At 43.1% G+C, this 14,821-nt stretch overlaps 2 protein-coding genes across 2 annotated transcripts in view; both read right to left on the bottom strand.

The window, feature by feature from the left end:
* The window catches only part of abtb2b (ankyrin repeat and BTB (POZ) domain containing 2b), a 52,750-nt gene extending 49,726 nt beyond the window's left edge, over positions 1–3,024 (bottom strand). The window contains exon 1 of the mRNA XM_074677596.1: positions 1,573–3,024. Coding sequence (XP_074533697.1) covers positions 1,573–2,464 — 892 coding nt within the window. The 5' untranslated portion in view covers positions 2,465–3,024. The remainder of the gene's footprint in view (positions 1–1,572) is intronic.
* A 2,207-nt stretch (positions 3,025–5,231) lies between these two features.
* b4galnt4a (beta-1,4-N-acetyl-galactosaminyl transferase 4a) overlaps positions 5,232–14,821 on the bottom strand; it is a 209,132-nt gene continuing 199,542 nt past the window's right edge. Inside the window, exons 13-20 of the mRNA XM_074677975.1 lie at positions 14,337–14,410; positions 12,775–14,251; positions 11,916–12,298; positions 10,666–10,819; positions 10,502–10,574; positions 8,828–8,981; positions 8,424–8,550; positions 5,232–7,442 (exon numbers count right to left, since the gene is read on the bottom strand). Of these exons, the coding sequence (XP_074534076.1) occupies positions 7,328–7,442; positions 8,424–8,550; positions 8,828–8,981; positions 10,502–10,574; positions 10,666–10,819; positions 11,916–12,298; positions 12,775–14,251; positions 14,337–14,410 (2,557 nt within the window). The 3' untranslated portion in view covers positions 5,232–7,327. The remainder of the gene's footprint in view (positions 7,443–8,423; positions 8,551–8,827; positions 8,982–10,501; positions 10,575–10,665; positions 10,820–11,915; positions 12,299–12,774; positions 14,252–14,336; positions 14,411–14,821) is intronic.

The following is a 14,821-nucleotide window of genomic DNA, read 5'->3' as shown; positions in this document are numbered from 1 at the left end:
ATGGAGAGGAATCAAGAGGGAGGGAGAGGGATTTATCAGACTCTGCCCTTCCGTGTGATCGGTAGTCTGCCCTCTGGTTCAGAGACGGCTCTTTGCTTCTGTGTGCACTGATGGTTTTGGTGGCCAGGGGACGTTTGCGGTGCTGGGGGGGGTGGGTTTAGGGTGTGGGGTGTCAGGTGGTAAGGTGGTAGAGGGGTATGTGGCTGCACAGCCTGGTCTTGGGCCTATAAAAAGCTAGGGTGGTCAGAATAATGGTCTGTTGTTATTACACATGCTGGTCTTTCTCAAAACCAATGACTAAATCACCAAAATAGCCCGGTCTGAAAACCCAACCAAAAGACATCTGGTTAAATACTGGAACAAAAGCTGCTCTTTAACTTGTTTTGCAGTGAAATAGCTCCCCAATGCACGGCTCTCAATCTTTTCAACACTTTTCTTATTAAATGCAAGATGTTAGTGGACACAAGCCTGCAATTGTGCAGTTAAACTCTGACTGATGTCAGACTTTTGTGAGTTACAGATACCTCTATGTATGCAGGAATAGGTACTCCAGCAGGGTACCATGTTAAACTCAGATCAACAGAGAGTATCCTGCTCTTTAATAGCAGCTACCTCCATTCATTCAGTCCCTTTGACCCTGCTTTATGTTGTATATGATCATGGATGTGTGTGCCCAGCTTCCTCAGCATTTTTTTTTCACTCCCTCCGTGTTGGGATAAGCTGCATGATCACATCACAAAAGGCCATTGTCCTGCAGTAAAAAGCTCTGCTCCAGGGAGCTGGTAGTGGGCCACAAACAAAGGCTGGTTACATTGTACCAACACAAGCCCATGAATCAAGCCAACGCTTGGCTGCCAAAACAGCCTCGGAAAGAGTCCTGCGAGTCGACTGGATGAGAGAGGGAAGAGAAAGAGAGAGTATAGAGGAGGGACGCGTGAGGGTGGAGAGAACAAATGCACAGGGAGCAGGACGCACAGCTGGAGGGACAGTAATGTAGGTGAGAGGAATCCGTCCAACAGGAGGAGAAAAAGGAAATAGAAGGAGGGGAGGATTCTAGAGGAGTGCAGCCAACACAGCAGGAGAATCAGAGGTGAACTCAGCACAAACAGAGAGTTGTGTCAACAGACGAGCCTCCTGCCTGTGCTCCAAAGGCTCAGCACACCCCTAAATCATAGCAGCAGAGCCGGAGTGACATGTGGATGCAAACTTACAACAAACCAACTAAATTGAAGCCCTTAAAACTAAATATAGCAATGAAACACAATGACCAGCTGTTGTTTCTCCTTGTGTGACCTCAGTCTGAGAGCAAAACTCTCTTTGTTTTCATATAATTATGCTGCACTACTTTTTCCTATTCTGACAGGTCAAATTAGCAATGGAGCCATCAAATCTTCATGCACAAAGAGCTTCTATTGTATCCAACAGCAGGACATATTTCACCTTTTCCACAGAGTGAGGGTATGGAAAGTGGTGACCAATACTCTGAAAGGAGAGTGTGTGACTGAAAGTGAAGTTGTCGCCTCAGAATAAAACAAACATTATATGAAAGTAACAGAGAGTTTGAATATTCACCATTGGCGTTCTTCCCGCAGATCAGGTGCTCATAGTGCTGAAGGACTCCCCAAAGCTCTGCGTCATTGTTCACCACCCCTTCGAGGGCCTCTGCACTCACTTGGGCGCCTGTTGACCCCGAGTCCGGCCCTGTGTGACCCCTTTCGGCCATCAGCACCCGGGCTCCTATCTCTTCCACCAGAGCCTCCATGCACGAGGTCATGCATATGGCTGCGTACTCATGGATGCGCACGGAGATGCGGGTATCTACCATCCAGCGGAAGAAGCGTCCCACAGAGAAGGACAAGCCGCAGCGGGCGGACTTGCCCTTCCTCAGCAGCTCTCCTGCGCTCATGCTGTACATGGAAATTGCCTTGACTGTTGCAGAGACACAGTGGTCAGCCAGAGCCCAGCTGAGCACGAGCCTCATGGCGCTCTGCACCTCAAAGCGCGTGCAGCGGCAGTGCATGACGCTGAGCCTCTGAGCCTCTCTGGAGATACGGATCAGAGCACGGCGGAGGAGAGCGGACAGCCGCCTCACGGCCTCCGCGGTGAACACAGGTGTGAGCCCCCCTTTCATGCTGCCACTCTCGGCCACTTTGCGTAGAATCTTGGCCACCTCCTCTTCGGTCCAGGGGAACTCTTCTAGCTCAGGTAAACGGGGGCACTTGGAGAAGATGTCTTCAGGGTCCTCTGGGAGGACAGTGTTGACTGTGTCCCAGCTGTTGTTCCTGCTGTTCATGGAGCCGGAGTAGTACCACCAGTTCCCCCGGTGAGGGGCAGTCATGAAGGCTTGGGAATTGGACTTGGAAGAGGACAGGCTGAGGGATTTGCAGGAGTCCCCCGCCCCGTAGCCAGAGTCCAGAGTCAGGTCCTCTAGGGTTTTCATGTGGACATTGCTTAAACCAGCCATTATTCTGTGAAACGGCTTCAAAAAACGGGTGTTTCAGAAAAGAGGTAAACCTTGTTGGCGGTTTACCTGGAAGTCAAGCAAGCAGCAGTCGAAACTCCCCGCTGAGCTGGAAGGACTGGTTACACAGCACAACACTTGACAGACATGCTGCTGTGTAGTGCTTGGTGCAGGACAGCTAAAATACAGCACCTCGAGCTGACAAAAACAAGTTTTGATGGTTTGAAGCTAGTTTTAACCAAAACCACCCTGTCCTGTTGCCAACAACCCGAAAAGCCACAAAAGTTTAGGTCGCACGCGCCTCACCTTTCCCCGGACAGCGCTGCACGGGGATTTAAACTTTCCTCCACGGTACGACGAAATGTCCCCCGTGCTCACAGAAAAATCACAGAAGCCAGTTCGCTTATTAAAATAACTCCAACAAAGCCGTTCAACAAAGAAAACAGTTTCGTTTTCGATGATATCCACTGTAAAGTCTCACGAGTCTACTTCATCGCTCCCGTCCCGGTGCTTCGTCAGGAGCAGCCTCGAGCAGAGTCTCTGCTACAGATGTGTGCGCGAGGAGGACCTGCTGCTGAATGACAACACGGAAGCGGCACGAGAACCAATCAGTGAAGGGTAGACTTTGGCGACAACCAATCAGGATCCGCTTTGTGTGTTCTATGAGTTCAAAGAAATAGTCAACTTTGTTTTGATCCTAATTGGCATCCGAATTATTCCCTTAAAATCTCAAACGAACAAGGCCATGTATTCTATATGCAGTGCTTATTGTATACATTTACGTCTTCAATTCGTTTTATATAAATGCTTTGCGTCTACTGTGGGCGACTGTTATCAATTTTACCCCAAATTGTGGTGAAATATCAGTCTGATCCTATAAATTTCTCCATGGCCGTTTTTTTTCCCCCATTACATACAATATTGGGTTGGGAGCATTTCCTGGCTAGTTACCAATCAAACTGTCTACCATGCAGACTTCGCTTATCTCGTCATGTTGACTCAGGATCTTGGCTGGGAGTCTGCACATGAGCTCATCTCTCACCTGCAGCCTGTTATAAAAACTGAATCTGCTGTTGGTGATGGTGTAAGAGGTGAGGTAGTCAGAACTTAAATCAGACTGATGAGGCCTGAGCTTTTCACTGGCAGTGGATTTTAAAAGATTATTTAGGGTGGCCAGGGAGTATTTTGATTACATAACTTAAGTGTCTTCTGTTAAATATAAACCCTTAGTTTCCTAATGTACTGGCCTGTGGTTTATACTCAGCCCAAGACTTATGCCTCATTTAAATACCAGTTAAAGGAAACATAATCAAAGTGTTCCTCTTTTGCTATCAAAACAATACTTGAGCAAATCCTGTTTTAACTTCAGTTTTCGATCATCTTGTGGCCTTGTTTGTTGTTTCTGGCTGGGTGCTTTGGCTTGAGGTCAGATAAAGCAAACATGTTGAAGTGGCCTGTGACTACCTGTTACTTGTCACTCTACACTCACAGAGACAGGTAGGGTGTGTCCACACTGGAGTCCAACACTATTACATAATGGGTTTAGGGCACAGCACTTACCTTGCATGCCTGTGTGATGCAACACATGGTAAAAGTGGTTGTAATGAATGCTTCCTTTCATATAGTCTATGTTACAGGATATGCTACATGCATGTGCTAAAACTGGAAATACTGACTCTTATACACACACACACACACACACACACACACACACACACACACACACACACACACACACACACACACACACACACACACACACACACACACACACACACACGCATGAGTCACTCTGTTCGGGGAACCACACGGGGAGTCAACCTTTCAGCCCTGTCGAGTTAACCTACTCTGTTTCGCACTATTAGTCAAAGTTTGTCCAAATGACAGGAGAAAACACAGAGAGCCTAGGGAAGATTACATGAGGTTAGCACTTGCTTCACTCAGACCTCATGAAGCTGTGATGTGGACAGTGCTTACCTCATGGTTTCTCTGTGTGCGTGCATACTCAGGGTAGAGATCAAGACAGTCCACCACCCAGAGCAAAGTAACACACAGGAGGGGATCAAATATATAAAACACAACACTCTGCAAATGATTAAATATGTTCCCAACAGCATGCCAGCTCTGTTGGAGTTAAATTTGTAGTTTCACAATATTTTCCTTCCTCTCTGCATTGGTCAAAAACACAAAAAAGTAACATCTAATTTAACTTTAATAGAGTATCTGTGTTGTCAGCCTGAGAAAATGAAAACAGTTGGGGGTGAGCAGATATCATTTTTACCTCTCAGTTATAGCTGGAATAAAAGGGGCAATAGAAACAAATCAAAACTTCAAGAAGTTAATTTTTAAAATAGAAAACAGATATTATTAAAAAGGGCCATGTGCCCAGGGATGATCACAACGGCTGAACTATTTGTAAAGAGCAACTGAAACTGAATAATGTTTGTTCAAATCTGTTCACTTAGAAGTTTATTTTTAATCATCCCGAAACATATACCTCTACTCCACCCCTTTTTATCTCTTTGTTTCTTTTAGTTATTTCAACGTGTGAGAAGCCATTCGACAACTGTACTGCCACAGTTAGTATGAAGGTATGTGTGGAGCTCCACCAAGTGGCCAAATAGGGGAGAGTCATAAAAATGACTTTTATTTTTAATCTCTCCACTATCAAAGCAAAAGTCAATTCAACAAGTTTACAAAATGATATGGATGTAAGCATAAATTTTTATTTGCAAAAAAACAACAAATCAAAATAAAAGTACGATACATTCTTAAAACCTTTTCTCTACAAAACAATTTCACAGAAATTACCTTGGAATGTATATTCCTATTTTTCACTTTTATGTCTCTTACGTATATATAGCCTTATGTTTAATGTGTTTCCTTTCTTTAAATAATCCCATGTCAGTGTTTAATGTTGTACAATAAAGACCTTTTTCCTATTGAGGCAAAGAAAGGGTCTTGGAGGACAATCTGACAATCATATAGTCAATTGCAGATTATTAACTCTCTTTTATATATCCTGTGTATGTCCAACTTTAAAGGCCTCCAGCCATCCTGCATCAATATAAGTACCTTCTTGCATAAACAGAGGCATTAGGAGCCCAGCCTCCAGCCGGACTAATGGGAGGAGGTGGGGCCCTGCTGGACTGCAGCTGCCATTGAGTCTCCATCACACCTCCTGGTCTCACTCAGTAGTCATTAGTACCATCTCTGCTTATCAATCAGAGAGGCAAATGGCCTGCTAAGACCACTCCAGCTTTAATTTAAGATAATAAACACAATGACATATCTGTTAGCATTGAAGAGAACCATATTCCCCCAGTTACAGTGCTTGTGAATTTTATAACGATATCATAGCCCCAATAAATAAATTTGCTGTATTTATGTTGTACCCATGCTCTTCTGTCATTAGAGGAGTTAAAAACTGCCTGCAGCCAAACCCTGATAAAGGCACACATTTGTGAAACAGCCATGCCTTGCCGTATAGTGTCTGTCACAGGGACAGGTCACTGTTCTACTGTAGATTTCTATAATCTTAAAAGAGGAGGGTCATTGTCATCAACAGTTGAGTGTCCCCTTTCTTCAAAGATTTCATACACCAGAGAACGATTTCTAACCCCTCAAATAAAATATTTTAAATTCAAAACTCAGCTAAAACAATAATCCTGTCAACATTAAAACAAATGCAGAAAGCTGTTTTGCCCTGCTTTTCCAGTTTCTTGTTCCTATTTGTGATGAGGTTAAAGATCTGGAGGAGTAAAGAGTATACTGTCAGTTCAGTCAAAACGTGTAAACAGTTCACAAATTCAGTGTTTTAGAACAGAAAACAGCACCCCAAATGTCAGTGCACCCAAATTCAGTCATGTCAAATAAAAACCCATTTTAAATAACCAACAGCAGAAATGCTTCAGTTAATACAAACCAAATTCATCAATTCATTAAAGACAGGTAGCATTAATATGGTTGTAGAACGTAAAACTAGTATAATATAAGCAGCCGGGTTGTGTTCAATATTTGAAATAGATTAAAAAAGATAAAGGCAGACATGAGTTAAAGAAAAAAAAGAGAGGGGGAGAAAAAGACCAAAAAAGGTAGAAGTGAAAAATATTTGTATGAACCAGTATTTGTTTGGAAAAGACTTTTCTGATCCAAAAAATGTTTGGTAATATCAGGCATTAGGAGAGCTTCAGCACCTGGTCACACTGCTTAATTATATCCAACAGGTAGTAACTGATATATTAAGAAATACTTTATACCAAATACAGCTTTTCTCTACTTGAGCTACATCACCATGTCTGAATCTATCTGAATAACATGTTGACACACATTCTATCAGGCTCCCATGTAAGATCGTGTTAGAAAAAAAAAAGATCTTAGGTTGTCTTCACATCTCCTTGTTAGAAAAAAAGGTGCTTCCCATCATCGTAAGCACATGTAAGCAGCAACACACCCACCTACACTTATATATATATTTACATACCCACGCATTCGCGCAAACACACACACAAACACTCACACACTCCAAAAAATGAGGAACAGCTGCTTTCCAGTCTGTCTGAAAACATTGCACCAGAAAAGGACAGAGAGAAGGAGAACAAAAATAACTCTCTTCTCTCTGAACAGTAGTTCAGTCAGTGAGGCAAAATGATGACTCAGGTTCATCTGCCTAAACAGCTCCTCAGAACTGGACTCTGTTTCCTCAGAGAAGCGTATAAAAGTTGCCAGTGTCAAAACAGAGGCACCCCTAAATGGAGTCGGTTTCAAAAGAAGGCAGAGTTCAGGCAGTGAGTGAGCTCCTACAGGTCTCTCTCACACACAGTGGATCTGCAGGAGGGTTCAGATTCCTCCAACCAGCAGGGGAGGCTATCCTTTGGGAGTTTTTTTGTTCTGTGCATTCCACATGCCTCGTTTGGAGTGATAGTAGTGGAAGAAGTTTCTTAAACGTAGCCTTTCTACCTCCAAACCATTCTGAAGTACCCTGGAAAGAGAAAGCACTTGATGAGTTGCACTATCCACAATATTACAAAAAATGCGGGGAGAAACAGCATGCAAGTTTTCTGCAGATGGGGCCAGGTCTGCCATCTGATTTAGTTAATTCTTACAGACTTCACTGCAAAAAACTGAAATGTCTTTTTAGACTTAGTATGAGCCACATTCACCTAATCAGCCCCCCAAAAAGTCTTGTTTCAAGTTATTTTAAGACGAAAATGAGGTCTGAATTACTTGTAACAAGTTAAAAAAAAAATCTGCCGATGGAACAGGTGAAAAGTTAGTTTCAAGCCAATTTTTGAGCAAATTTTTCTTGCATTGGCAGATTCTTTTTTCACTTGTTACAAGCACTTCAGACCTTTTTGTCTTTAAATAACTTGAAACATGACATTTTTCTGGACTGATCAGTCACATGTGGCTCATATAAAGTATGACTAAACATTTTTTACTTAAAATCAGCCAAAAATACTTGATAAAATTTCATTTTTTTGCTGTGTGAGAATATCTTCAACTCAAATTTTCCATCAGAAAGCAGAAAGCAAAGTCAAACAGGCTTTTTGATGGCAAAGTAACATGCTGAAAAAATCCAGTAGGCGTCCACTTAAATTTAAAGAAGTGCTTAGGTTGATCTTTCTCAAAATTAGCTAGATTACACAACAGATCTGACCCTGTATGCAGAAAACTGTAGGAAGCTTGTGAGCTGTTTCTCACTGCAGTTTATACTCTCAATATTATTTTTGTTGTGCACAAGCTCAGGTTATCAACATTCATTGCTTTTACAAAAAAGATACATTCCTTATACTTGAGGTAAACACTGACAAATGTTGCATCAAAACAGTAAATGTCAACAAATACGATGTATATGTTCATCCGCTCCTTCAGAAAGGGTCATAACACCTCTAAAATGATCTGTGTAACCTTTTGCTTGTGTTCACTGCAAAATAATTGCAATGGTTTGTTGCCAGGTTACCTGTCCAGCAGCTCCCAATCCTCTCCCCCCCAGCGGTCTTTGAATTCCTCTGTGTTCATCCCTCCAATCTTATCAAAATCAGACTTGTAGATCCCAAACAGGCCAAAGCCGTTTACTTCCCAATAACCTGCAGAGAGAACAGGAAGGGAGCAAACGTCAGCCTCATTGCAGGACAATGCATCAACAGTGATCATATTAAATCTAATTTTGATGCCTCAAAGGTGCTTTAGATGCAAATGTGTTCATTATACATGTAAACTGAAAACCCGTATTAGGAATTTACTGGTCTGTCTGTTACTGGTGAATGAGTTTGAGTGATGAGCCAGACTAAAAGCCTGAAAATTATGTAAATAAATTAGTCATTGTTCGAGTGTCTGCCTGGATGTGTTGTTTTTGGTTCTCACCATCAGGCTCCAGTGGCGAACTGCCGCAGCCGAGTCTCATGACAATAGGAGCAAAAGCAAGTCGGCCTTCCACACAGTGTTTCCTGATGCTTTCCAATATGTTGAGCGGGAAGTGGATGTGCAAATCGCACAGAAACACAATGCTGTGACTATCCTGTAAGGGGAAACACAAACAAATCCACATGAACATGAGCACTCCATGTAAATAATCACAAGAATTTCCCATGCTTGAGTAAAAGGAAAGTCTGTTGAATGACTCTCTGCGTGAGCAGGCTGTGGAAGGATGCTGACAAACAACCAGTATGGGATATATGATGAGAAAAAGAACAGTCCTGGAACCCATCAGCCCATTGTATGGTGAGAAAAATCTATGAGTGACACTGAACTTTGTGGGCATCCTGATGTAGCAAACTGTTAGCGCTGACCTGCTTCATGCCAAGACTTATTGTTTACATTACTGCATTGTTCACAGCCTTATAACCAACTTTAGAAGTGATTTTATGTTCACTTTGAAGATTTGAAAGACTTTTAAGTCTATTACATGCCTGTAACAGTGACTGTTTGTGCATTTTTGTGAATACTTTGTCACACAGGAGGCTTCAGCAGTGTTAACCTGAAAGAAACATCTAAGTATGTCCTTGTGGTTTATTTTTAACTTTAGGGTTTAAGTTTTGTAGACATGACAACATTATGACGCAGATTTGTAAAAGAAAATGTTAGCTTTATCAATTCATTTCTCAAGAGAAGGAGAAAAGACCTTTTCAGAGGCATATGTTTCGGGTGAAGGTCAGATCAATCATTTCTAATGCATTCATGAAAGGGTAGCCTAATCGCTAATTAGCATGGCACCACACTAAAACAATTTCACATTCAGGTTGACATGATTAATATTTACAGAATTATTTGTTGTTTGTTTCTTTAAGTACAAACATAAGAGCCAGGATGTCAGTAGCAAAGATGTTTTTGCTTTTTAAGTGTTTTTCTTGCATATCAAAACGCCTGATGACTTGTGATTGGTCAATATCAGACAACAACTGTACAGCAAATAGAAACTCCAGCATTTTCCACACAAAGATTCAGATCCCTGAGAACAGGGTCTGAAATGTTTTATGGAGGATCTGTTTGTAGTGATAAAGGAAAGTGGAGAAGACTGGGCTCTGTCTCCACTTCCAAAGCCTGCCGGTCATCCAGACATGAGTGACAGTCCCATCATCCCACCGTGGCAGCCCTGACACTCAACTCAGGGATCAACGTCTGTCCAAATTTCCAGCTGCTTCACGCCCCCTGTGGGTGTGTGTATGTTTCTGTGTGTGTGAGTAACTTTGTGTATGTATGAGAGACAAAAAGAGTGTGGATGTAAGGGTACACACACAAATAACCTGTGAGAGGGGATAGATGTGACAGCTATGGCGTACACATGACAGAGGCAATGCAGCAACTGTCTGCGCGATTCCCCATTGCCCAGAGCTGGACTCTGTAGGAGAGGACGAAGGGAAACAGGAGGAGGCTCAGAGATAAGGGCGAAATCTGCAGCCAGTGACAGACCGGCCTGGATGTGAAATATTCATTATGCATGAGTGTTCTCTGCCTGTCCATCAGCCAGGAAAGGTCATGTGGTCAGTGTGAGTGGCTTTTTTCCTGACTGCCAGCTCACATATTGTTTGTTTCTCTAACCTCGATAGTGTCCACTCCAATCTGCAGTCCTGCTGAGCGCTCAAAGTTCCCCTCTCTCCTCAGATATTCATATCTGTTGAAACAAACACAAGAGCAGGTCACTTAGAAGTCTTTAGGATACTCTTAAACTCTTATGAGTGTGACAGGCCTTGACAAAGACACACCTCGGCACGCTGCTGTCTCGAAGGGCCTGCTCCACGTCCATGTCTTCGCTCTCAAAGTCGACGATGATGATGCTGAAGTTGTCGTCCTTTGTGTGGCGATGGAGGTTCTCCATGTCAGAGATAAACTGCTGTACCCAGCGAGCCTGGTTTTTCACTGCGAGAGAGCAGAAACAAAGGTTTACAAAAAATTATAGCAAAGAAGAAAAAATGTCAAGACAGCATCATTCTTTACTTCTCTTTTATGTAACATGCACATAAAATGTAATTTCGAAATGTGTGTAATACAATGAGTACACTGCAAAAACTGAAATCTTATCAAGTGTTTTTGTCTTATTTTCAGTAGAAAATTCCTTTTTAGACTCAACATGAGCCAAATTCACATGACCAATCCAGAAAAATTTCTTGCTTAAAGTTATTTAAGGACAAAAATGAGGTCTGAATTGCTCGTAACCAGTAAAAAAATCTGCCAATAGAACAAGAGAAAAGTTACTTGTATTAAGACATTATTCTAGTCTCAAGGAAATTTTCCAGCAATTTTTTCTTGTTCCATTGGCAGATCTTTTTACTGGTTACAAGCGATTCAAACCTCATTTTTGTACTCTGATAACTTGAAACAAGACATTTTTCTGGGTTGATCAGTTGAAAGTGGCTCATATCGAGTATAATAAGACAATTTCTACTTAAAAAAAGACAAAAACACTTGATAAGATTTCAGTTTTTTGCAGTGTACTTGTAGATTTCCTAGGTTGGATACAGGTTATTTTTAAGGTTTGAATATTCAAAACTCAATCTGTTTTTGGAGTGAAAAGTAGGTTGTGGACAGATTTGTAAGTTTTTTGATTTGATTTGATTTGATTTCTCTAAATATTTGCAAATGACAAAGAGATAAAATAAAGTGTTCACAATTTGTTGCCAAGAGAGCAACAGTGATACAATAATCTGACTCTTATAACCATGAAAACAACTAAAAAAGAACATACCATCAAATGTTTGAGGGGACAGGAAGAAGCAAAAAGCTTATATGAACCTGGCCCTTCGTATAAAATCACACCAAAGTATATTTCAGAATTATATAACACATGATATTGAATAATACATGTCTTCTGACAATTTGAGGAAATAAGGACAAAAACACATTTACCTATTCAAATTATAATATATATTATACTGTAGTTTTAAAACATGTTTTGCAGAAAGATGTCGAGTCACATGTTTCAGAATTTGAACAGCTTTTCTATTTTTTTACCAACCTGGCACAACAAAATGCACCATCACATCCCTCCTCCACTGCAGCATGACCGGCTGGCATAGCAGTGGCTTTGCATAGGTGGTGCTCCAGGGGGTCGCTCCAAGCTTGGCAGGGGACCTGGAAGAGGGAGGGGGTGCTGCTGGCGTGGTGAGGGTGGATGTGGCAGCGGATGGGACCGAGGCTGGCGCAGAGGCTGGGGCAGAGTCTGTATTCTCTAAACTCTCCTCTCCCTGCCTGCCACGGTGGAGCAGCAGGTAAATGTATTCTGATAGTCGCACCACACTGCGGCCTCTCTCCATCAGCTCCAGCTCCACGAGGTAACGGTTTCCTCTGGCTGAGTCACGCCGCTTCTCAACGTTGACAATTCGCAGTAGGGTGTAGATCCTGGGGCACAGAGGGAAAGAAAGGTGAGAGCGGAAGTAATGTTCTATGAAAAGTGAACTAAACAGAAAGGGCACCTTTAATTATCCTCACCACTGGAATAATTGTTTCTGACTGTAAGCAGACTACATTAAAAAGTGTAGCTGCTTATTATCTGTGTGGATGTGCAGTGAGCTTGGTGTAATGTGGAGGAAAATGTATGCAAAGAAAAAAGTTAATGGCCATGCTGCTTTAAGAAAAAAAGAGAAAGAAGTCAAGGTTTGTAAGCAGTGCTGTGGAAAGCAGTAATCAGAGCGTTAGCAGACTGCTAACATTAAGTCAAAGCACCAGGGCATGACCAGAGTGTTCACACAGAAAATTACTTCTTGCTTTACATAATAGTTAGCAGAGGAAACCATAATTTGAATTTACAAGGTTGCAGGGAAACATAAGTCTTTTCTTCACCTCTCATTATTTTACTGCTTCTTGTTTCTCCTTACCCGCCATTCTTGTCGTTGAGCTTCTCCATGTACTGTGCCAGCACATCCACCACCTCGCTTTCCGCCAGCTGCAGGTTTCCTGACACGTTGCAACGCAGGTCGTTCCAGTCGGACCGCAACAGCTCAAAGTCCATCGGGTTTACAGAGAAGGTCCTCTGCCAGTTGATGCTCTCCTCCGCCCAGCCTGGTCGAGCCTCCACCTCCTCATAGCTGTAGTCTGACATCTCACCTTCCTCTGGTTCTGGTTCTGGGTCTGGGTCTGGGTCTGGATTAGAGCGGTTTGTATCCTGCTCCAGATCTACCAGGTTGGGGTCTGGCTGCTGCTGGGACTCTGTGATTTCTGAGGTCCTGAGGTAAGAGGTGACCCGTGTTTGGCCTTGGAGTGTGTTGTCTGTGGAGTTTAACTCCAGTGGGCTGACTGGAGAGGTATCTTGATGATGGGTTAGTGGGCTTAGTGGGTCTCCTTTCTTGGGTAGATCAGTAGTTTTTAAATCCTGATGCAGTCCTTTTCTCCTGCTTTTCTCTGGATGTTTGGACTTCTGCACACTGTCAGTCTGCATGTTGATGCTGCTGTTGTGAGGGGGGGTCTTACCTTCCTTTGTGGGGGGATTGGGCCAGAGCTGAGGGGCACTAACAAGACTTTTACTCCCTGCCACATGTCCTTTGGCACCTAGGTTGACCAGCTTTGTGGTCTTCCCAGTCTGGTACAGGAAAACTCCTGGGAACACCTCTCTGGGATGTCGGGATGCCCGCTCCTCCCTCCTCTCTCGCCGCTGCTCCCTTTCCCTGTCCTTCTCCCGCTCCTTAGCAGGTCGAGGTCTAGTGATATAGATCTTGTTCTCCTCCTTCTTCTCCTTCTTGTTTCCAGAGAGCTTGTTGTTAACTTGGAGGTTGTCCCTGTGGGCGGAGTTGCTGAGGATCTGCTTGGCTCGGCTGGCAAGGGCAGAGAGGGAGGACTTTTGGGGGAAAAGGAGGGAAGATTTAGTCAGTTTTGGCGGTGTTTCAGCTCCCTTCTCTCCTCCTCCTACTGCTGCTGCTTTCTTGCCAGGACCCAGCTCTGCAGGACCAGTGCGGATCCAAGACAAGGAGCGACCCCTGACTAAACTGTCCATGTCAGGCTGCAGCTCCTTGGGTTCTGTCTCTTCCTCCAGTCCCCTCACGGTGTCCTCTCTCAGATTTCCTCTCATATGATCCCTTGCCCAGTCTCTGTCCGGATCCCTGCCATCTCTGCGAAGAAAGTGTCTCTTTTCTCTGCGGCTTATGATACTCTTGGCTGCTCCCTCCTCCTCTTCATCAGGGTCCTCCTCCTCTTCTTCTCCTTCTCTGCCAGCTGGTGTGAATGCAGGTTTTGAGAGCTGATGGGAGGGGCTGGAGGTGTGACTGATCTGACTGGGATTTGAGGGCTTTTTGGGGGGCTGTGTGCCAACAATCTCTGCCTCATCCTCTGCATCTACTGCCTCCTCTTCTTCTAGGAAATCTGGAACAATGAGAAACATAAGAGATTGTATGTGTGTGGCACTTTCCATTTATGCACAAGTGTATGTTGGATTGGGAATGGTTACCTTCTGGGTTGGGGAAGAAGAATGATCTATCCTCCTCTTCTTCATCCATCTTCATGTATTTGTAGAAACCAAACCTGGTAAATATAACAAGAATCACAGCACACATTTAGCACATAAAGACACACATCAACAGACATTTCTTGAAGAGTGGAGTATTGCAGATTGCAGGCATCATTTGGCCGTGCTAAGTGCTCCGTCTTAGGGTCTACATTACAAACAAACTGCACAAATGAAATTCAAGCATGAAAACCCAAAATAAAGCTCTGCAGCCTTGTGCAGTTTGCCTCAGTCTTATTTTATATTGCGGCTAAGCTAGGCTGTAAGCATCTCTGCTTTGATGGACGTTTCAATGGTGTAAAATTGTACACTGAACAAAATCTGAAGTCATGGGGAAAAATCAAAATAATTCATGTACTGGTGGATTGCAAGCTGTTGTAAATAGAACTTCAAAATGCAAAAAGAAAAACAGACTACATTGTAGCAAA

Source organism: Halichoeres trimaculatus, unplaced genomic scaffold, assembly GCF_033239565.1.
Source record: "Halichoeres trimaculatus isolate MK-OKI-2021-1 unplaced genomic scaffold, fHalTri1.1 fHalTri1_scaffold_10, whole genome shotgun sequence".
NCBI classification, from domain to species: domain Eukaryota; kingdom Metazoa; phylum Chordata; class Actinopteri; order Labriformes; family Labridae; genus Halichoeres; species Halichoeres trimaculatus.
The sequence above is the reverse complement of the archived record's forward strand: the minus strand, read 5'-3'. Positions and strand labels throughout refer to the sequence as shown.